General features: G+C 41.6%; 1 protein-coding gene across 3 annotated transcripts in view; it reads right to left on the bottom strand.

Annotated features, from left to right (window-relative positions):
• The window catches only part of AKAP9 (A-kinase anchoring protein 9), a 1,796,561-nt gene that overhangs the window by 311,873 nt on the left and 1,469,020 nt on the right, over positions 1-15,668 (bottom strand). For all 3 annotated transcript variants that reach the window (XM_086941844.1, XM_086941845.1, XM_086941846.1), the window contains 2 exons: positions 14,142-15,215; positions 3,613-3,765 (listed from right to left, as the gene is read on the bottom strand). In XM_086941844.1, the coding sequence (XP_086797970.1) occupies positions 3,613-3,765; positions 14,142-15,215 (1,227 nt within the window). The remainder of the gene's footprint in view (positions 1-3,612; positions 3,766-14,141; positions 15,216-15,668) is intronic.

The following is a 15,668-nucleotide window of genomic DNA, read 5'->3' as shown; positions in this document are numbered from 1 at the left end:
CTGAAGGGCTACTTTGCCCATAACATCAAGCATGTGATTATTGTATGCATTAAGGGAGAAGTTACAGGATTTACATATTTGTTGACTTTTTACTGGGTCCAGGGACAAACATTGGTAAGGATGCCCCTGTGTCTCTTTCACAATTTTAACCCTTTTTTGCCTGAAGGTAGTTAAAATTGAGTATTTATTATGGAATGAGGCAGCTTTCCAATAATGAATGAGGAAAAGGATGAAGGGGAAACATTTAAAAACAAAGTAAATGACTTTCATTCCTCAGTTGAACAGGCCCTTGTGGCCTCTATAGACATGATGGCAAAAAATATTGAAAAATCTTTAATAACTATGATGTCAAAGATTCTTGTGTCCCATTCTGCGGAGGAAAGCAGACAATGCAAAATACTGTCTTTACCCGTGAAAAAGAAATCCATCCCCATTCCTGAAACCGCACTTTTTGAGCAGTGATGTTCCTTAACACCAGAATGAGGACGTCGTTCCTCCGAGGTCTCTTACAAAGTAGGGAAATTCCAAAACCTATTCCAAGTGCAAAAGTAAACTAAAAAATGTTCAGCTGCTACCCCCAAAATTAGTAATTTTGGATACCAATGATGACTTGGGGGATGCAGATGACGGTACTGGTAATTTTGGGTTTAAAGATCCTTCTTCTCCTCCCCCTGTGAAGAAATCCAAACTTAATCCTTCGAATGACTGATTCTTTGCGAGCTAAGACAGTCCTGGATGTGGAGGGCACCCCATGTCCGATTCAACCCTCATTCACCATCCTAATTCAACTGAATGGTTTCCAGCCACCCACATAGGGGACTACACATCCCACAGGATTCGTATTGCATCTGGGCAAACAGACGAGGGCTAAGTTAAAATCAGAATGCCCTAGGCCTTATCTTCCCTCCAATATTACTGCCACGCCATCGATTAATCAATCTGTATTACTTAGTTAGCAACATTTGGTAAGTACTAACGCAAATGAGTTAATAAGGCATGGTTGATTTCCCACAAAAAGTTACTGGACTTGGTGGGTCCTTTGGCTCACATTTTTGATATGGCTGAGGCTGCCAGATTAGACAATTTTGACATTGATCCTCTTGATTTATCTATGTGGGTTCAGAGGACCTCTGGTTGCTCAGTAATGATAACTCTGCTATAGCTCACAAATGGAGGAAAGATCTCAAAGCAGATGGTCTTCTGTTTGGGGGACTCCTTTATCAAAGACCTAAGCCATTATGTTATCATGCTTTCTTCTAATGATAAGGGTCAACCATCTCTGAGAAAAGTATTTTTCAGCGTGTTTTTGCACAGGCCGGTAGAGGCTGGAGCCTCTTACTGGCTGTTCCTATACAACCAGGGAACCAGAGGCTCTTTCAACTCATCTTACGGCTACCAACACTTCAAACCACAGTTCTACCACCAAAGAGGAAGAGGTTATTGTTATATTTAGCCTGTCTTCTTTCTACCTCTGGGGATTTCATGGTCACTCACATGATGTCACCACTAGAACCTTAGGTGACATCATGGAGTGTTTGTGGCTTAGCCTGGTGACAACTGGCAGTTGGAACCAAGCAGGCTGAAAGGCAAGCTAGTCACTCCTGGTGGGTCTTCTTTGTAACTTGAATGGATGCTATGTGTACTTTCATATGGATGTGTACACACAAGCTAATTTTATTTATTGTATTTCCATCTTGTTGATTTCCCTAAAGAAAGGAGATGTGTTATATTTAGCCTGTCGTCTTTCTACCTCTGGGGATTTCATGGTCACTCACATGATGTCACCACTAGAACCTTAGGTGACATCATGGAGTATTTGTGGCTTAGCCTGGTGACAACTGGCAGTTGGAACCAAGCAGGCTGAGTGGCAAGCTAGTCACTCCTGGTGGGTCTTCTCTGTAACTTGACTTATCATCTTGAAGACTTGAATAAAGTAACCTACATGATACCAGGCTCCAGCTCCTATTTACAACAGTTATCATGGTCGTGGACAAAGAAAATTCAGAGCCAAAAATCAACAAGGTGAGTCTGTCTTCTGACCCTCCTCATGTTGGAGGCCGTCTTCAGTATTTTCTCTCAAAATGGAAACAAATAACTGCAGATCCTTTGGTGCTAAATACAATACTAGGTTATCTAATAAGAGTTTTACACAACGCCTTTTCAAAACCTTTTCCCTCCTCCTCCAAAGCGCTCTTCAGACATGACCAACCTAATCTCCCTAGAGATTCAGGTGCTATTACACAAACAGGCAATTCAGATCTTCAACCCAGATCCTTCGAGGCTTTTCAGTTCCCTGTTTTTAGTCCAAAAGAAAAACAAAAAGATGAGACTGGTCATCAATCTCAAATTCTTCAACCAGTTTGTAGTTTACCGTCACTTCAAGATGGAAACTATCATTCATTTCAGAGACTCTCTGTTGTTGCATGATTGGATGGCAAGGTTAGATTTACAAGAAGCTTATCTACAACCCCTGTTCATCTTTGTCATAAGAAATGTTTTCAATTTCAATGGCAGGGACAAACTTACTATTTTTCTTCCGTTCCCTTAGGTCTTTCTTTGGCACCATGGTGCTTTACAAAAGTAATAAAACCAGTGTTTGCGTACCACAGGTCTCTAGGGATCAGACTGATAATATACCTGGACGATATACTGCTAATGAGTTAAAATATTCAGATTCTTCATTCCAATCTTCAACTTACTTGTTCTCTGCTATCAGAGTTGGGCTTCGTGGTAAACAGAGAAAAATCCATCATGATTCCCACTCAACAGATAGAGTTTCTAGGTTTTCTTGTGTACTCTTCGAGTGCTACTCTTCACCTTCCTGAACAAAAAGCAAAATCTATCAAAAGAGACATTCTTCTAATGCTTCACAGTTCCCAAATTTCCCTCAGTTCATTGGTGAGGCTGGTAGACCTCAAGTCCTCTTCCATTCAGGCCATCTTTCTGATTCCACTTCGCTACAGAGTCCTTCAGCATCTCAAGATTCATCACCCGCGAAATGGCCTTGCTTATTCAGATTCTATCAGCATCGATACAGAGTCCCGTTTTCAACTTCAATGGTGGACCAACCATTTAGAAGCCTGGAACGGCAGAACTACCTTCGCGTGAGTCTCCTATCTTGTGTAAGAATCAGATGGAAGTCGGATGGGCTGGGGCGTCCGCTGAGGTCCAATATTGACTTGAGGTACATGGTCTCTTGAGGAGTCCAAATTGCACATCAGCTGTTTAGAGATGCAATCCAAAGTCTGGCAAAAGAGAGGATACAGTGTTCCATTCTTCTCCGCTGTACTTTATATCAATCATTTAGTTTTTTGTGTTTTGTGTGTACCCTAGAACAAAGACTTGCAAAATAATTAAAATGGCAAATGTCACTTATATCCACTCCTTTTTATTTGGTCACTATTATTAGGACTATATAAAAATTGCCATGCTGAACCAAAAATGGATCAAGTTGTTAACTGGAATGTTTCATCGGACATAGCCATAGTTATTTAGAAAACAAAAACACCTTGTCTGTGGAAAGTCTGACCTAATCATAATGACATATGTTGTACAAACAGACACATTCCTCTCCTTTTATTTTTTAACAATATCACTTTAACTAGATCTTACCATCAACTCTTCTTCCAATTTTTCTGTCTTTTCTCTGAAACTATTGAGTTCTTCCTTGACAGCTGCTGCCTCTACTTTTAATTTCTCCATCTCAAACTGTAACTGAGTAGCTGATGAACTTGGCTCTGTTCCTTGCATTTCTTTTGCTGATCCCTAGAAGTGATCACAAAATGTAAATTAACCATGGACAAAACAAAGGGAAAGACCACCGGCTCTAGTTTGTAAATGAATGCCTCAGCAACACCAGTATGGTAAACTCCATATAATAGTGGACATAGGCTCTGATTGCTTACTGGCACTTCTGTATAATGACAGTAAACAGCAGAACTGTTCTTAAGTCAAGTTTAAAATACACTGAAAATCTCATTTTTTGTTTTATGAAATAATTATCTGAAGTATTGTGTTTTTTTAAGATTGATATCAGACGTGTTGAACAAGTAATAACACAACCAGTTTGAAGACAAATCTGAACAAGAATGCTCTTGCGATACCACTAGGGCCAATGCACAAAAATCACCTAACTCCTAGCAGGTACAGATGTACTCCTACAATCTGATGGTCTTTGCAATTGACAAGTCGAACTGGAAAATCCCTGAGACGTGCTTTCTGGAAATGTTATATTTCTGCATATTTGCAGTTGTTTTACACTGAATCCTTTGCCTGGAAATAAAGTAGGCTTCATCACACCCTACACTTTAGTGTTTGCAGATTCTCATTCAAGGGGAAGGGGAATTAATACATTTGGTGGATTCATTTTAAATCCTCTTTGTATTAGACAAGATGCCATTTGCGATTCTGAAATTGTAACAAAGACTGGTCTCTCAAATTTGTAAATTGAGATGACAGTTGAATGAAGGCGCTTTCGGCATGCAACAAAATGAGTTCCTGACCTGCCACTTTGGTTCTGTAGCACTGGTATCTTTCATAGAATAACATTCTTTTGTTAATCATGTTAGAACCCTTGGTAAACAACATTAGCAGTACAGACTCAATAATGAAGGAAAAGGCGAAACAATACAAATCAAGCCACATCTTTGAATGAGTCGAGCTTCAGTCGATCAGACAAGAACCCCTGCAGCCCTTCCATTGACAGATGCTTCCAACTGCATATTTTCCCACTTGTGACAGTGTAGAAAACAGAGAGAAGAGCCTCATGAAAGGGGAAGCTCACAATGACTCTACAAAAAATTCAAATGCAGGAGAAACAGAGTTACAGATAACTTGTTTTCTTCTCCAGTGCTGGATCGTTCAAATCAGAATCAAGATTAGCAATGCATTACTAAAAATGAGTGAGATGTGAATAGTTCGGGTCACTGCTCATTCTGTTTGGGATTCCACATTGATTTTTTGAAAATGCAAGTGTTGTGGTCCACAACACTGCTTTAGAAATGTGTTTGAGAGATATTCCAACAAAGAGAAACACTTTGACTGTCATACTCCATGTTAAATGAGGTATATCAGCACTAATGAGTGGCCTTTCCTTGGATTTGTGAACCAGTGGAAAACATGAAATAATATGTGTGGGACAGTCTATTTTGATATTGGATCGCCCCTATTCAAGGATCCACATTTTATAAAAATGTCATCAGTATGAGGATTTCTTTTCTTTTGCAAGTAAAATTTAAGATATCTTTTAATGTCGGGTGAGCGAAAAGCGCACTCAAATTATTTTGTAGGATTTGTAAAATAATTTTTTTTTTTTAAAAAGATGGTGAAAACATATTGATGAAAATGAAATGACTTAGGCACTTTCAGAATGAACTTGGGGTTTGCTGCCAGATAAACACTGGACATCATTTAGAGTTTCACAGATGTGTTACTTTGACACAAACGTGACAGATATCCTGTCCGCCTTATTACAAATGCAATGTATGCTATGCCACTGGTAATAAAGGCAGACAGGATATCCATCACATGTGTGACGAAGTACTCTTCGCAAACTCTAAAGGTTTAACAGGAATTGAAAAGAATACATTTTCAGAGGGTTTAGATTTTCCTTCTTTGCTCATGGTACAAACCACTTTCACTTTAGGGCATATGTTTTCATTGTGGATGGAGCTCTAGAAGGCGTGAGTCAGTCTTTGCACTCTTCAGGTAAATACAGATAACTAAACTCCAAGTCGTCATGAGCAAGATCTTCTATCAAAAGGACTGAAGTGTCTTATTTTTGCACTGTTCCTGGATAATATTAGGGGATCTAGCTTGTACTCTACTGAAGTCTAGAGGGACATGTTCCACAATTCTGTGAACCAATGCTGTCGCTGCCAGGCTGCTGCCACTATAATCAATTTGCATCTCTCTATTGATTTTGCAGAAATCACATTGAGTTAGAGGGATTGGAGGAAATGCTTAGATACATTTTATGACCCATGTTAATGCAAGCACTTTGCCTACAGAGCCAGGGTAGGACCACTTGGTCATAGGGGGGATTTTAATTTCTGATCTGTTACAAACATTTCCCAATAAGCTTTCCCCAACCTTTAAAATGTCAAAATAGCATTGGGGAAATAGAAGAAACCATGATCACATGGGCCCTAAACAAAACGTTTACAATTCAGACTCTTGTTTTCCCTTTTCATAAAGGAGACACGGGTTGCCTCAGTTTGTTTACTCTGTCCAACGATGGAAAGACTAATCCATCCTTTGCACATATTCTAGCCCCAAGAATTAGAGTGCCCCCGGTGGGGATTAAAGCTGCCTTACTTGCATTGATTGCTAGACCCAGATTTGTCAGTGTCCACAAGGGTCATCAGCACTCTTCTGGATTCAGGTTGAGCAGTCTTCCAGATTTTGGTACATCATTCAACCATTCTTTGAACATATGCAGTTACCGAAGCCATACACAGGGTAAAAACTCACAGGCCACAGGATCGTGCCTTGAAATGGTGATCTGTCACCTTGATGAGAAGAAACTTCCTGTGCTGTACATATTTTGAGATGCTGAAATATGCATCTTCTAGATTTAATGATGTGAAGAAATCCTCTTTCATGATCAAAGGTATGACATCCTGAAGTGTAATCATCCAAAGCCCTTGCTTCTTGAAATATTTCTTGAGTGCTCGTAAATCCATCACTGGTCTCATTCTCTGCATTTCTTTAGAATGAGAGATAACCATGAATAATATCCCAATCTCCTCAGGGTGGCATCGCATCCAAAGCACTTTTCATTAAGAGCTTGATATTAGCAATCTAAGCTTATTTCGATTGTTAGTGTTTTCCCCTTTACAGTGGAAGATGGTGTTATTTGGTAAGAAATTCTAACACATGTCCATGTTGGACTATATCTAATACCTATCTGTCTGAAGTCCGATTCTGCAATTTTCAAAAGAAATGAGAAATCCTGCCTCCCTCTGGCGAAATCAAAAGGGAGGTTGAGAGGCCAGCAAAGTCCAGCTTTAATCTACTTGTCTACGCTCCTGTTCTTGCTTGTTTGAATGACAGGGATGTTTGTTGGTTTAAGAATATTGATATCTGTACTGCCCATACTGACAAAAGTTGGATGCCTACATGAACTGCCATTCATTCTTATATCTGTAGTACTTAAAGGATTGTTGGTTCTTCAGTGATTCTCCCAATATTGCATTGTAGGTGTAATTTCTGATTGCCTGCAAGCTCCTCTGTCTTCTTGGCAAAGACATTATGCCAGTCAGAGGGCTTGGCCATAATTAGTTATTATACCGAAGTCTAAATCTCTTTAACTTGAGCCATGCATGTTGTCTCATCACTTTGGCATTCCCAATTTGACAAAAGACACAAACTGAGGAGTCTATAGTAACATCAAATAGAGAACAGAGGTTGGTTCTCCTTCCCTCAGAATTGCTCTTGCCTGAATCCTGTTCTCCTCCAGCATCTTATCAATGAAAGGGGTTATGGCACTCCAAAGATGGCAGTCAAATCAGGTAGCTGCTGCAGAGGCTCTGCAATTTGATTCTGCTCTGCTCCTAAGACATTAATGCACTTCCCCACAGAGTCCCATTGCAAACCTTTCTATCCATGGGAGCGGTCTAAAGAGTTACAGGATTCTGCAATCTACATTGAGTGGCAGCAGAATCAGTTTTCACTTGGTTTAGGGTTCACGTGTTACAAGACTCAGTAACTTTATAAATCTATTCAAAGTGAGATAAGATAACCATTCTGGCAGCTGGATTCTTCATCACTAAAAGTCCTTCCTCCCAAATGTGATCATGGATGGGAATTGCTGTAACAGTTCTATGACATTTCTCCTTCAAATCTAAATGAAAGTACAATTTTCCACATTGGACACAAGCAGACTGGGATCCCTTTTTAGGTTCAGCTATTATATAGCTCTGATTTATAGTAGGGGAAACAAACTCTTGAACAAGGGCGGATTACATCCAGTTCATGTGGTGCACTCGTGTGAGACGCGCGTGCACAAACCCATTAGCCTCGCTCCCATTTGATCCCCGAGCCAGGCATCTGAAGCTTCCCCAGTTTCCTCCCACCCTTTGGACTTCAGGCATTCAAGCGTGAAGCTTCCCCAGCGCGCGCTCGGCCAGCTTTCATTACCCCAACATTCCTCCCTCGTGTTTCTTGCGTGTTTCTTGTCTTTCCTTCTGCTGAAAAATCTATGGCACGTTTAATTTGCATTTTGTTATAACCAGCAGCCTCAAGAATTTCAGCATCCTTAATTTTATTTCTTTTTTGATAATTGAATTTAAATGGTAGACCTAGATTTCCCACTTGTATAGAACTTTTGCTCCATGTTTAGTTTTGTGGAGAGTCTCGAATCCGTTTATTCACAAGAGCAAATGAATTGTATTAAATATGACAAGCATTCTAAACATTCTCATTCAGGAATAAAGCAAACACACTGTTAAAGCACTTTAAATGTGTTGCACAGCTTCCCATCCAAGCCCACCGTGTTAGGCTGCTACTCCAGCAGTCCTGCAAAAATGGCTTTCCCCAGTGCTGACACGCAAGGAGCTACACTATGAATTGTAAAATTAAAGCCCGTCACCTGACTCGCCTGTTTTTCACTGCAAAAGGTAAAATAAAATCCTTTTTCTGTAACATGTTTTTCTGTTGCTTTCAGTGATCTCCATGTAAGTAGCACTTGTGATGGTCTGAGCCCTTTTGCAGATTGTCACACATTAACACTAGTATTTCCTGTATGTTTCAGATATAGCGAAAAGCTCAGAATCAAACTGTTTACGTTTGAGATGCCGTCCGTTTCTGGCTCAACAAGAATTTAAGAATTGTCCATGAATTTGTAATAAATGCATCTGGCACAGGAGAAATATAGCATATTTTTAGTGTCCAGATTTTACTGTGGAATACTTCTTGCCCTCTTTGCTTAAATTTGGTAGATATTACCCTAACTTATATCCTCTACTTTACAACTGTATTTAAAATGTTAAGCGTAAGCTTTCAGTCTGAAAAAAAAAACCTGATATTCGATCCTTTGTGTTCATATTTAATTTCAGATATTTATTATCTAATCCAGCCCAATCACCGGTCAATTCCTTGACTTATTTTGGAATTCAGTTCACATCCAACCCAGCGCCCTTTCCCTCTTGCGCTTTCTTCTATGCGCCCTAAAGCCCTTCCCCAAGCTCTATACTAAAGGCTTCCAGATCTGCAGAACCCTCTCCTCGGTTTGTCCCACTCACCATTTCTCCCCCACCCGCTCACCTACAGTGACCATTTGCTACCAGACACTTCGTGCGCGCTGCGCTCCGCCTCTGCTGCCACTTCAACTCACCAGGCTGCATACCCCCTCGCTCACCAATGTCCCTCCCACCTTTCCTTTGATTTCTGCCGCAAGTTCTTACAGGCTAATGGCCCTCCCCCAGCTCAGAGCGCGCATCGCTTGTTTTCATCTATTCTCTCACTTTACTTTCCAACCCCTTTCCCTCTTGCCCATACGTTTTCTTCCTCCAACACCTACTCCTCCTGTTTGTTGTCTCATAGATTCCCTTCCCTTTCTCATTGTTTGCTCTTTTTCCCTCCTCGCTTTAGTGATCTTTCACCACATCATTCTGCATCTCCACACCAACCCTTCTTTCACCCCTCTTCTCTCCTTTCTCTTTCCTACCCTCTATCTATCCTCCTTATTAGCTTCCCACAGCACCACTCAACGCCACAGCATCACTCAGCACCCCTCAACGCCACAGCACCCCTCAAGGCCACAGCCGCCCCAAGGCCACAGCACCACTCAACGCCACAGCACCACTCAAGGCCACGGCATCACTCAGTGCCACAGAATCACTCAGCACCACTGAATGCCACAGCACCCCTCAACGCAACAGCACCACTCTATGCCACAGCATCCCTCTAAGCCACAGCATCCCTCTAAGCCACAGCATCCCTCTAAGCCACGGCATCCCTCTAAGCCACGGCATCCCTCTAAGCCACGGCATCCCTCTAAGCCACAGCATCCCTCTAAGCCACAGCATCCCTCTAAGCCACAGCATCCCTCTAAGCCACAGCATCCCTCTAAGCCACAGCATCCCTCTAAGCCACAGCATCACTCAACGGCACAGCATCACTCAACGCCACAGCATCACTCAACGCCACAACACCAATCAACGCCACAGCATCACTCAGCACCACTCAATGCCACAGCACCACTCAGCACCACTCAACGCCACAGCACCACTCAACGCAACAGCACCACTCAACGCCACAGCACCACTCAACGCCGCAGCACCACTCAACGCCGCAGCACCACTCAACGCCGCAGCACCACTCAACGCCGCAGCACCACTCAACGCCGCAGCACCACTCAACGCCACAGCACCACTCAACGCCGCAGCATCACTCAAGGCCACAGCATCACTCAAGGCCACAGCATCACTTAGTGCCACAGAATCACTCAGCACCACTGAATGCCACAGCACCCCTCAACGCAACAGCACCCCTCAACGCCACAGCACCACTCTACGCCACAGCACCACTCTACGCCACAGCACCACTCTACGCCACAGCACCACTCTACGCCACAGCACCACTCTACGCCACAGCACCACTCTACGCCACAGCACCACTCTACGCCACAGCACCACTCTACGCCACAGCACCACTCTACGCCACAGCACCACTCTATGCCACAGCACCACTCTATGCCACAGCACCACTCTATGCCACAGCACCACTCTATGCCACAGCACCACTCTATGCCACAGCACCACTCTATGCCACAGCACCACTCTATGCCACAGCACCACTCAGCGCACAGCATCCCTCAACGCCACAGCATAAATCAATGCCACAGCATCACTCAACGCCACAGCATCATTCAACACCACAGCATCATTCAACGCCACAGCACCATTCAACGCCACAGCATCACTCAATGCCACAGCATCACTCAATGCCACAGCACCACTCAACACCACAGCACCACTCAACACCACAGCACCACTCAACACCACAGCACCACTCAACACCACAGCACCACTCAACACCACAGTACCACTCAACGCCACAGCATCATTCAGCACCAAAGAATCACTCAGCACCCCTGAATGCCACAGCACCCCTGAATGCCACAGCACCCCTGAATGCCACAGCACCCTTCAATGCCACAGCACCCCTCAATGCCACAGCACCACTCAATGCTACAGCACCCCTCAATGCCACAACACCACTCAACGCCACAGCACCATCCAGCGCACAGCATCCCTCTAAGCCACAGCACCCCTCAACGCCACAGCACCACTGAATGCCACAGCACCACTCAACGCCACAGCATCACTCAACGCCACAGCATCACTCAATGCCACAGCATCACTCAATGCCACAGCATCACTCAACGCCACAGCATCACTCAATGCCACAGCATCACTCAACGCCACAGCATCACTCAATGCCACAGCATCACTCAACGCCACAGCTTCACTCAATGCCACAGCTTCACTCAATGCCACAGCATCACTCAGCACCACTCAACGCAGCAGCACCATTGAATGCCACAGCATCACTGAATGCCACAGCATCACTCAGCACCACTGAAGGCCACAGCATCACTCAGCACCACTGAAGGCCACAGCATCACTATATGCAACCATTCAACAATAACTGGTTCTAATATGTTCTCTCAATGTTTCAAGCTTTATTACAAATGTCACAAAAAATGTTAATATTTCACAGCTGTTCTTGGATTTTCATCGCAATAAAATACACTGAACATAATCTTCCCAAAAGTGATTTACAAAAGTTTAAGCTATTGCCATTATAAATTACAATAACATTTATTTAAGTATTAATTATAAAAAAAAGCCATTGTTATTTGTAATATTAATACAATCTAAGTCATGTAAATACAACACACATTGCATTACAAATGCTATAGGTGTCACGTTTGCGAAAGTTAAAACTATTGGCATTGTAAATGACAAAGCTATTAATTTCGCTATTTTCAAAACCAACACATAAATAAAATATTCGTCATTTACAATATCAATAGCTCAAACTTTCCTAATGCGAGAACTATTGCATTGCAAATGCTTGTTTAAATAGAGGGTGTTACTTGCCAATATTGTCAGAAGGCAAAACCCCTGGAAAGGGGCCTGGGCTTGCATCATCCTGAGTAACAAACTGGTTCCACTTTGAGATTTTATACTGTATGTTGTACTGAGGCCAGCAGCATAAGCTGCATTATCACTGTCTAACATTACCATCAATTGAACCAATATACCCTAACTGCATTATCACTGTCCAACATTACCATCACTTGAACTAATATCCCCTAGATGTTCTTGCTGATCACTGTTTGAAGACGAAGCTCCATCACCAAGAGGGATACCTTTAAGCTTCACTGGTTGGACAGGTTTAGGGTGCAGAAACTTTGAAAGTAAAGTGTGCTGGACATGAGGCTAAGGAGCTGACAGTGACTTCAAGTATGAGTGCAGGGTGGGAAAGATCTGGAAATCTCTGGTGTTTTAATTTAGTTAGAAACATAAAAGCTTGGTGCATATGCTTGGGAGAGGGCCATGATTCTGGTTATCTTTGATTGTGTGTGTCCCAATATTAGTAGATCAGCAGTGTGAAAAGCTTTCTGCCCCTCACATAGATTTACGTTCTCACAAAAAAGGCTTTTATTTGGTCAAGGTTGGGGTCTTCCTCTTTGACATCACCTTTGTAGGCTGAAGACACACACTGCAGAATCTTTGTAGGAGGCTGTGAAGGCAAAGTTGAAACAAACAAAGACTGGAGAAGCATAATCTGGAACAATGGCATAGCTGCTGAAGTTGAATACACTATGGATACAATAGCTGATCGCATGGTAAAAGATTAAGTGGACTGCTACAAATCTGTCCTTGGATGGATCATCGACAAGCAAGAAGTTGATGGCTGTCAGTATGTTGTGTGAATGCTAGAATGACTTCAGCAGTGAATATTTTCTTTCAAGCAACTTTAATGATATGGATTGGATCTTGGAAGGACCATGTAACTTAATACTTTAAGATTCTCTCAGCTACGTCAAATTACTTTTGGCCTTACCCGATCTATAATTTGAATGATTCGCAGTATATTAATTGTACTTTCCTGCTGCCTTAGATGAACCAGCTTTGTTTGAACACCTGATGGTTGCTCCTTAATTGTTCTGTCCTGATGATAACCAGATAATTGAATATGGTTGAAACGCCGTTGACGCCTTCCTTGGCAAAAAATAGGAGAAAGCACTGAGTGTTGTTTGTCTTTGTGGTCCCACAAACCTGTTACTGTATATAAAAATATTTCCTTTTTTGCCATGAATATTATTTGTGTTTACACTTTAGTTTGTCCTTTGTTATTGAAATATGTTTGTGTAACCTTTTGAGCACCCTCTGCATTAATATATATTTGAATTTTCTATCAATGAAAAATATATTTTTTGATAATGTTTTTTAGGGTACTGAATTATTCCATGACTTCTCTGAATTGGATCTTTTTAAATCATTTGAAGTCGCAAATGTTTCATTTTTGAATTAGGAGCCTGAACCATTGTAACATTCACACTGTTTATTAGCCCCATGTTTGGGTTACAGGCCTGCCCCTGGTTATTGGTTCATTAAAATTTCACAGAACTTATCGAGAACCAGTGTTTGGATTTGTTTTTTGAGTGGAACAGTTTCACCCGTTTTGCCCTTTGCACATCAGGTAAGCATGCTTACTGGTTATGTTGTGGGCACCAAAGATGTGATTTTCTTTTCTTTTTTGATCTCTCTCTCCAGTCCCTCTCTATCGCCTTACAAAGAGCAATAGGGCTACGTTGTGGTTAACTAGGTTTGCTACCAGTGCAAAGTGACTAATTCAATTTTCAGCAATGAGATTAGGCCTTCTGAATTTTTTTCCCTGGAAAACGATTAAAACAGGTATTGATCAGCACAACGTGAAACCGTACAGCACAAAAAGTACATACAAAATGTTTAATTACAGAGGATTCAAGAATTACACCCTCTTATATTAAGAATTTTGAGCATAAAATGTTTTAAACTTGAGTACACATCAATACAGCAGAATATTTACACACTTCTTGCATATAGAATAGACTTTAAAGCAAAAGGTACCTGAAATGCACTCACCTGTCCTTCTTTGAGCAGCTCTTTGGTATCCTTATCTATGTGACTTTGCTGCATCTCGTTTATTATTCCCCGGAGCTCTAAAAGTCTCTCTTCTTTTTCAATTGCCTCCTTCTGAGCAGCATTTACCTGCTCTTTTTCATATTCTAGCTGTTTGTGCATTTCCACCAACTGGTTATTCATATCCAAAAGACTTACTCTTAACTCTGATAAGTCAGACACTGCTTGCATCTCTGATGTGCTCTGCATTTGCGTCCTGTTCAGTAAGTCTTTAATGCCAGCTGGGTTGGCCGCAGTATCCCAGATGTATTTGGTTTGTACCTGAATTGCTTTTAGCTGGGCTTCACTCACAAGAGCAGCAGCAACATTTTCTCTCATTTTCTCCTCCATTTCCAATAACCTATGTTCAAGTACATTGCTCTCAAACTCTGCTTGTTCCTTCAGAAACTTTATTTGATTGTAGCACTCACTCAGTTCGAGATCCTTTTCTCTGACTTCTTCCTGAAGCTCTCTGAGTTTAAGCTCCATACTGTTGATAGTGTCTTGTGCAGCTTCCTCTACAGAGTTAAGTAAAACTTGATGTGTTATACCGTGGACAGTATTCTCCCTCAGTGCAGTTTCCAACATGTCAGCTTTGTTGCTGCTGTCTACCTCTATTAGTATACCATGGCTATTTGTAAGAGCACCAATATCTTTCTCACCAACTGTCCCATGCTCCCGCTTCCAGATTTCTAGCTGTTCCTTAAGCAAGTTAATTTTATTGTTTGCTTCCTTCAGTTCGCTTTTTGTCAGCTTTACCTCAGCATCATTTTTGTCCACTTTTTGCTGTAAAATCCTGTTTTCCACTAACACGGATTCAAGCTGATGCTTCAGGCTGTCACCATCCTCTGACAAACCAGATAAATCGACTGCCACTTTCCCATCAATGTTTGCCAATTCCTGCTGAAGTTTTTCAATCACATCATTAAGCTGTTCAATTTCATCTGCTCTGCTTCTCTTTACACGTTCCTGGTCACTCTTTAAACATTCTATCTGGGTTTCAAGTTCTCTAATCTGCTCATTCTTTTCTTCAATCACCTACACAATGAGCAGGAAACAATTTATGTACAGAATAAGTAATTTTCTACTTTTATTTGTTGTTTACATTAAAAATACTAGACTTTTCAGGAGAATTACTTTGCTGCTAATTCCCCTGAAGCTTACTTCATTTACTTGAATGAGGTATGTGATAAGAAAAAAATAATAGTCACCAAGAATTATGACGAGGACATGCCCATTTGCAATACAATTTGTACTGAAACAAAAAACATTTTCCAAAGGCCAATACTGCAATTAAATCTCTGGTGTCAATGCGACAGCAGAGAGAGACGCCAGAAAAGAGCTTCAACAAAAAACATCACACTACTAAGTGCATGGAAACTGATTGTTAGTTTCAGACCACCATGTTAGAAATGAACAGAAATAGTTCATTAAAGTATTACTGTATTTCGCTGAAGCCATTTCCTGGACAGTGAAAATTATAGTTCATTA

Source organism: Lissotriton vulgaris, chromosome 10 (assembly GCF_964263255.1).
Source record: "Lissotriton vulgaris chromosome 10, aLisVul1.2, whole genome shotgun sequence".
NCBI classification, from domain to species: domain Eukaryota; kingdom Metazoa; phylum Chordata; class Amphibia; order Caudata; family Salamandridae; genus Lissotriton; species Lissotriton vulgaris.
Note: the sequence above shows the minus strand (reverse complement) of the source record. Positions and strands in the feature narration are given on the sequence as shown.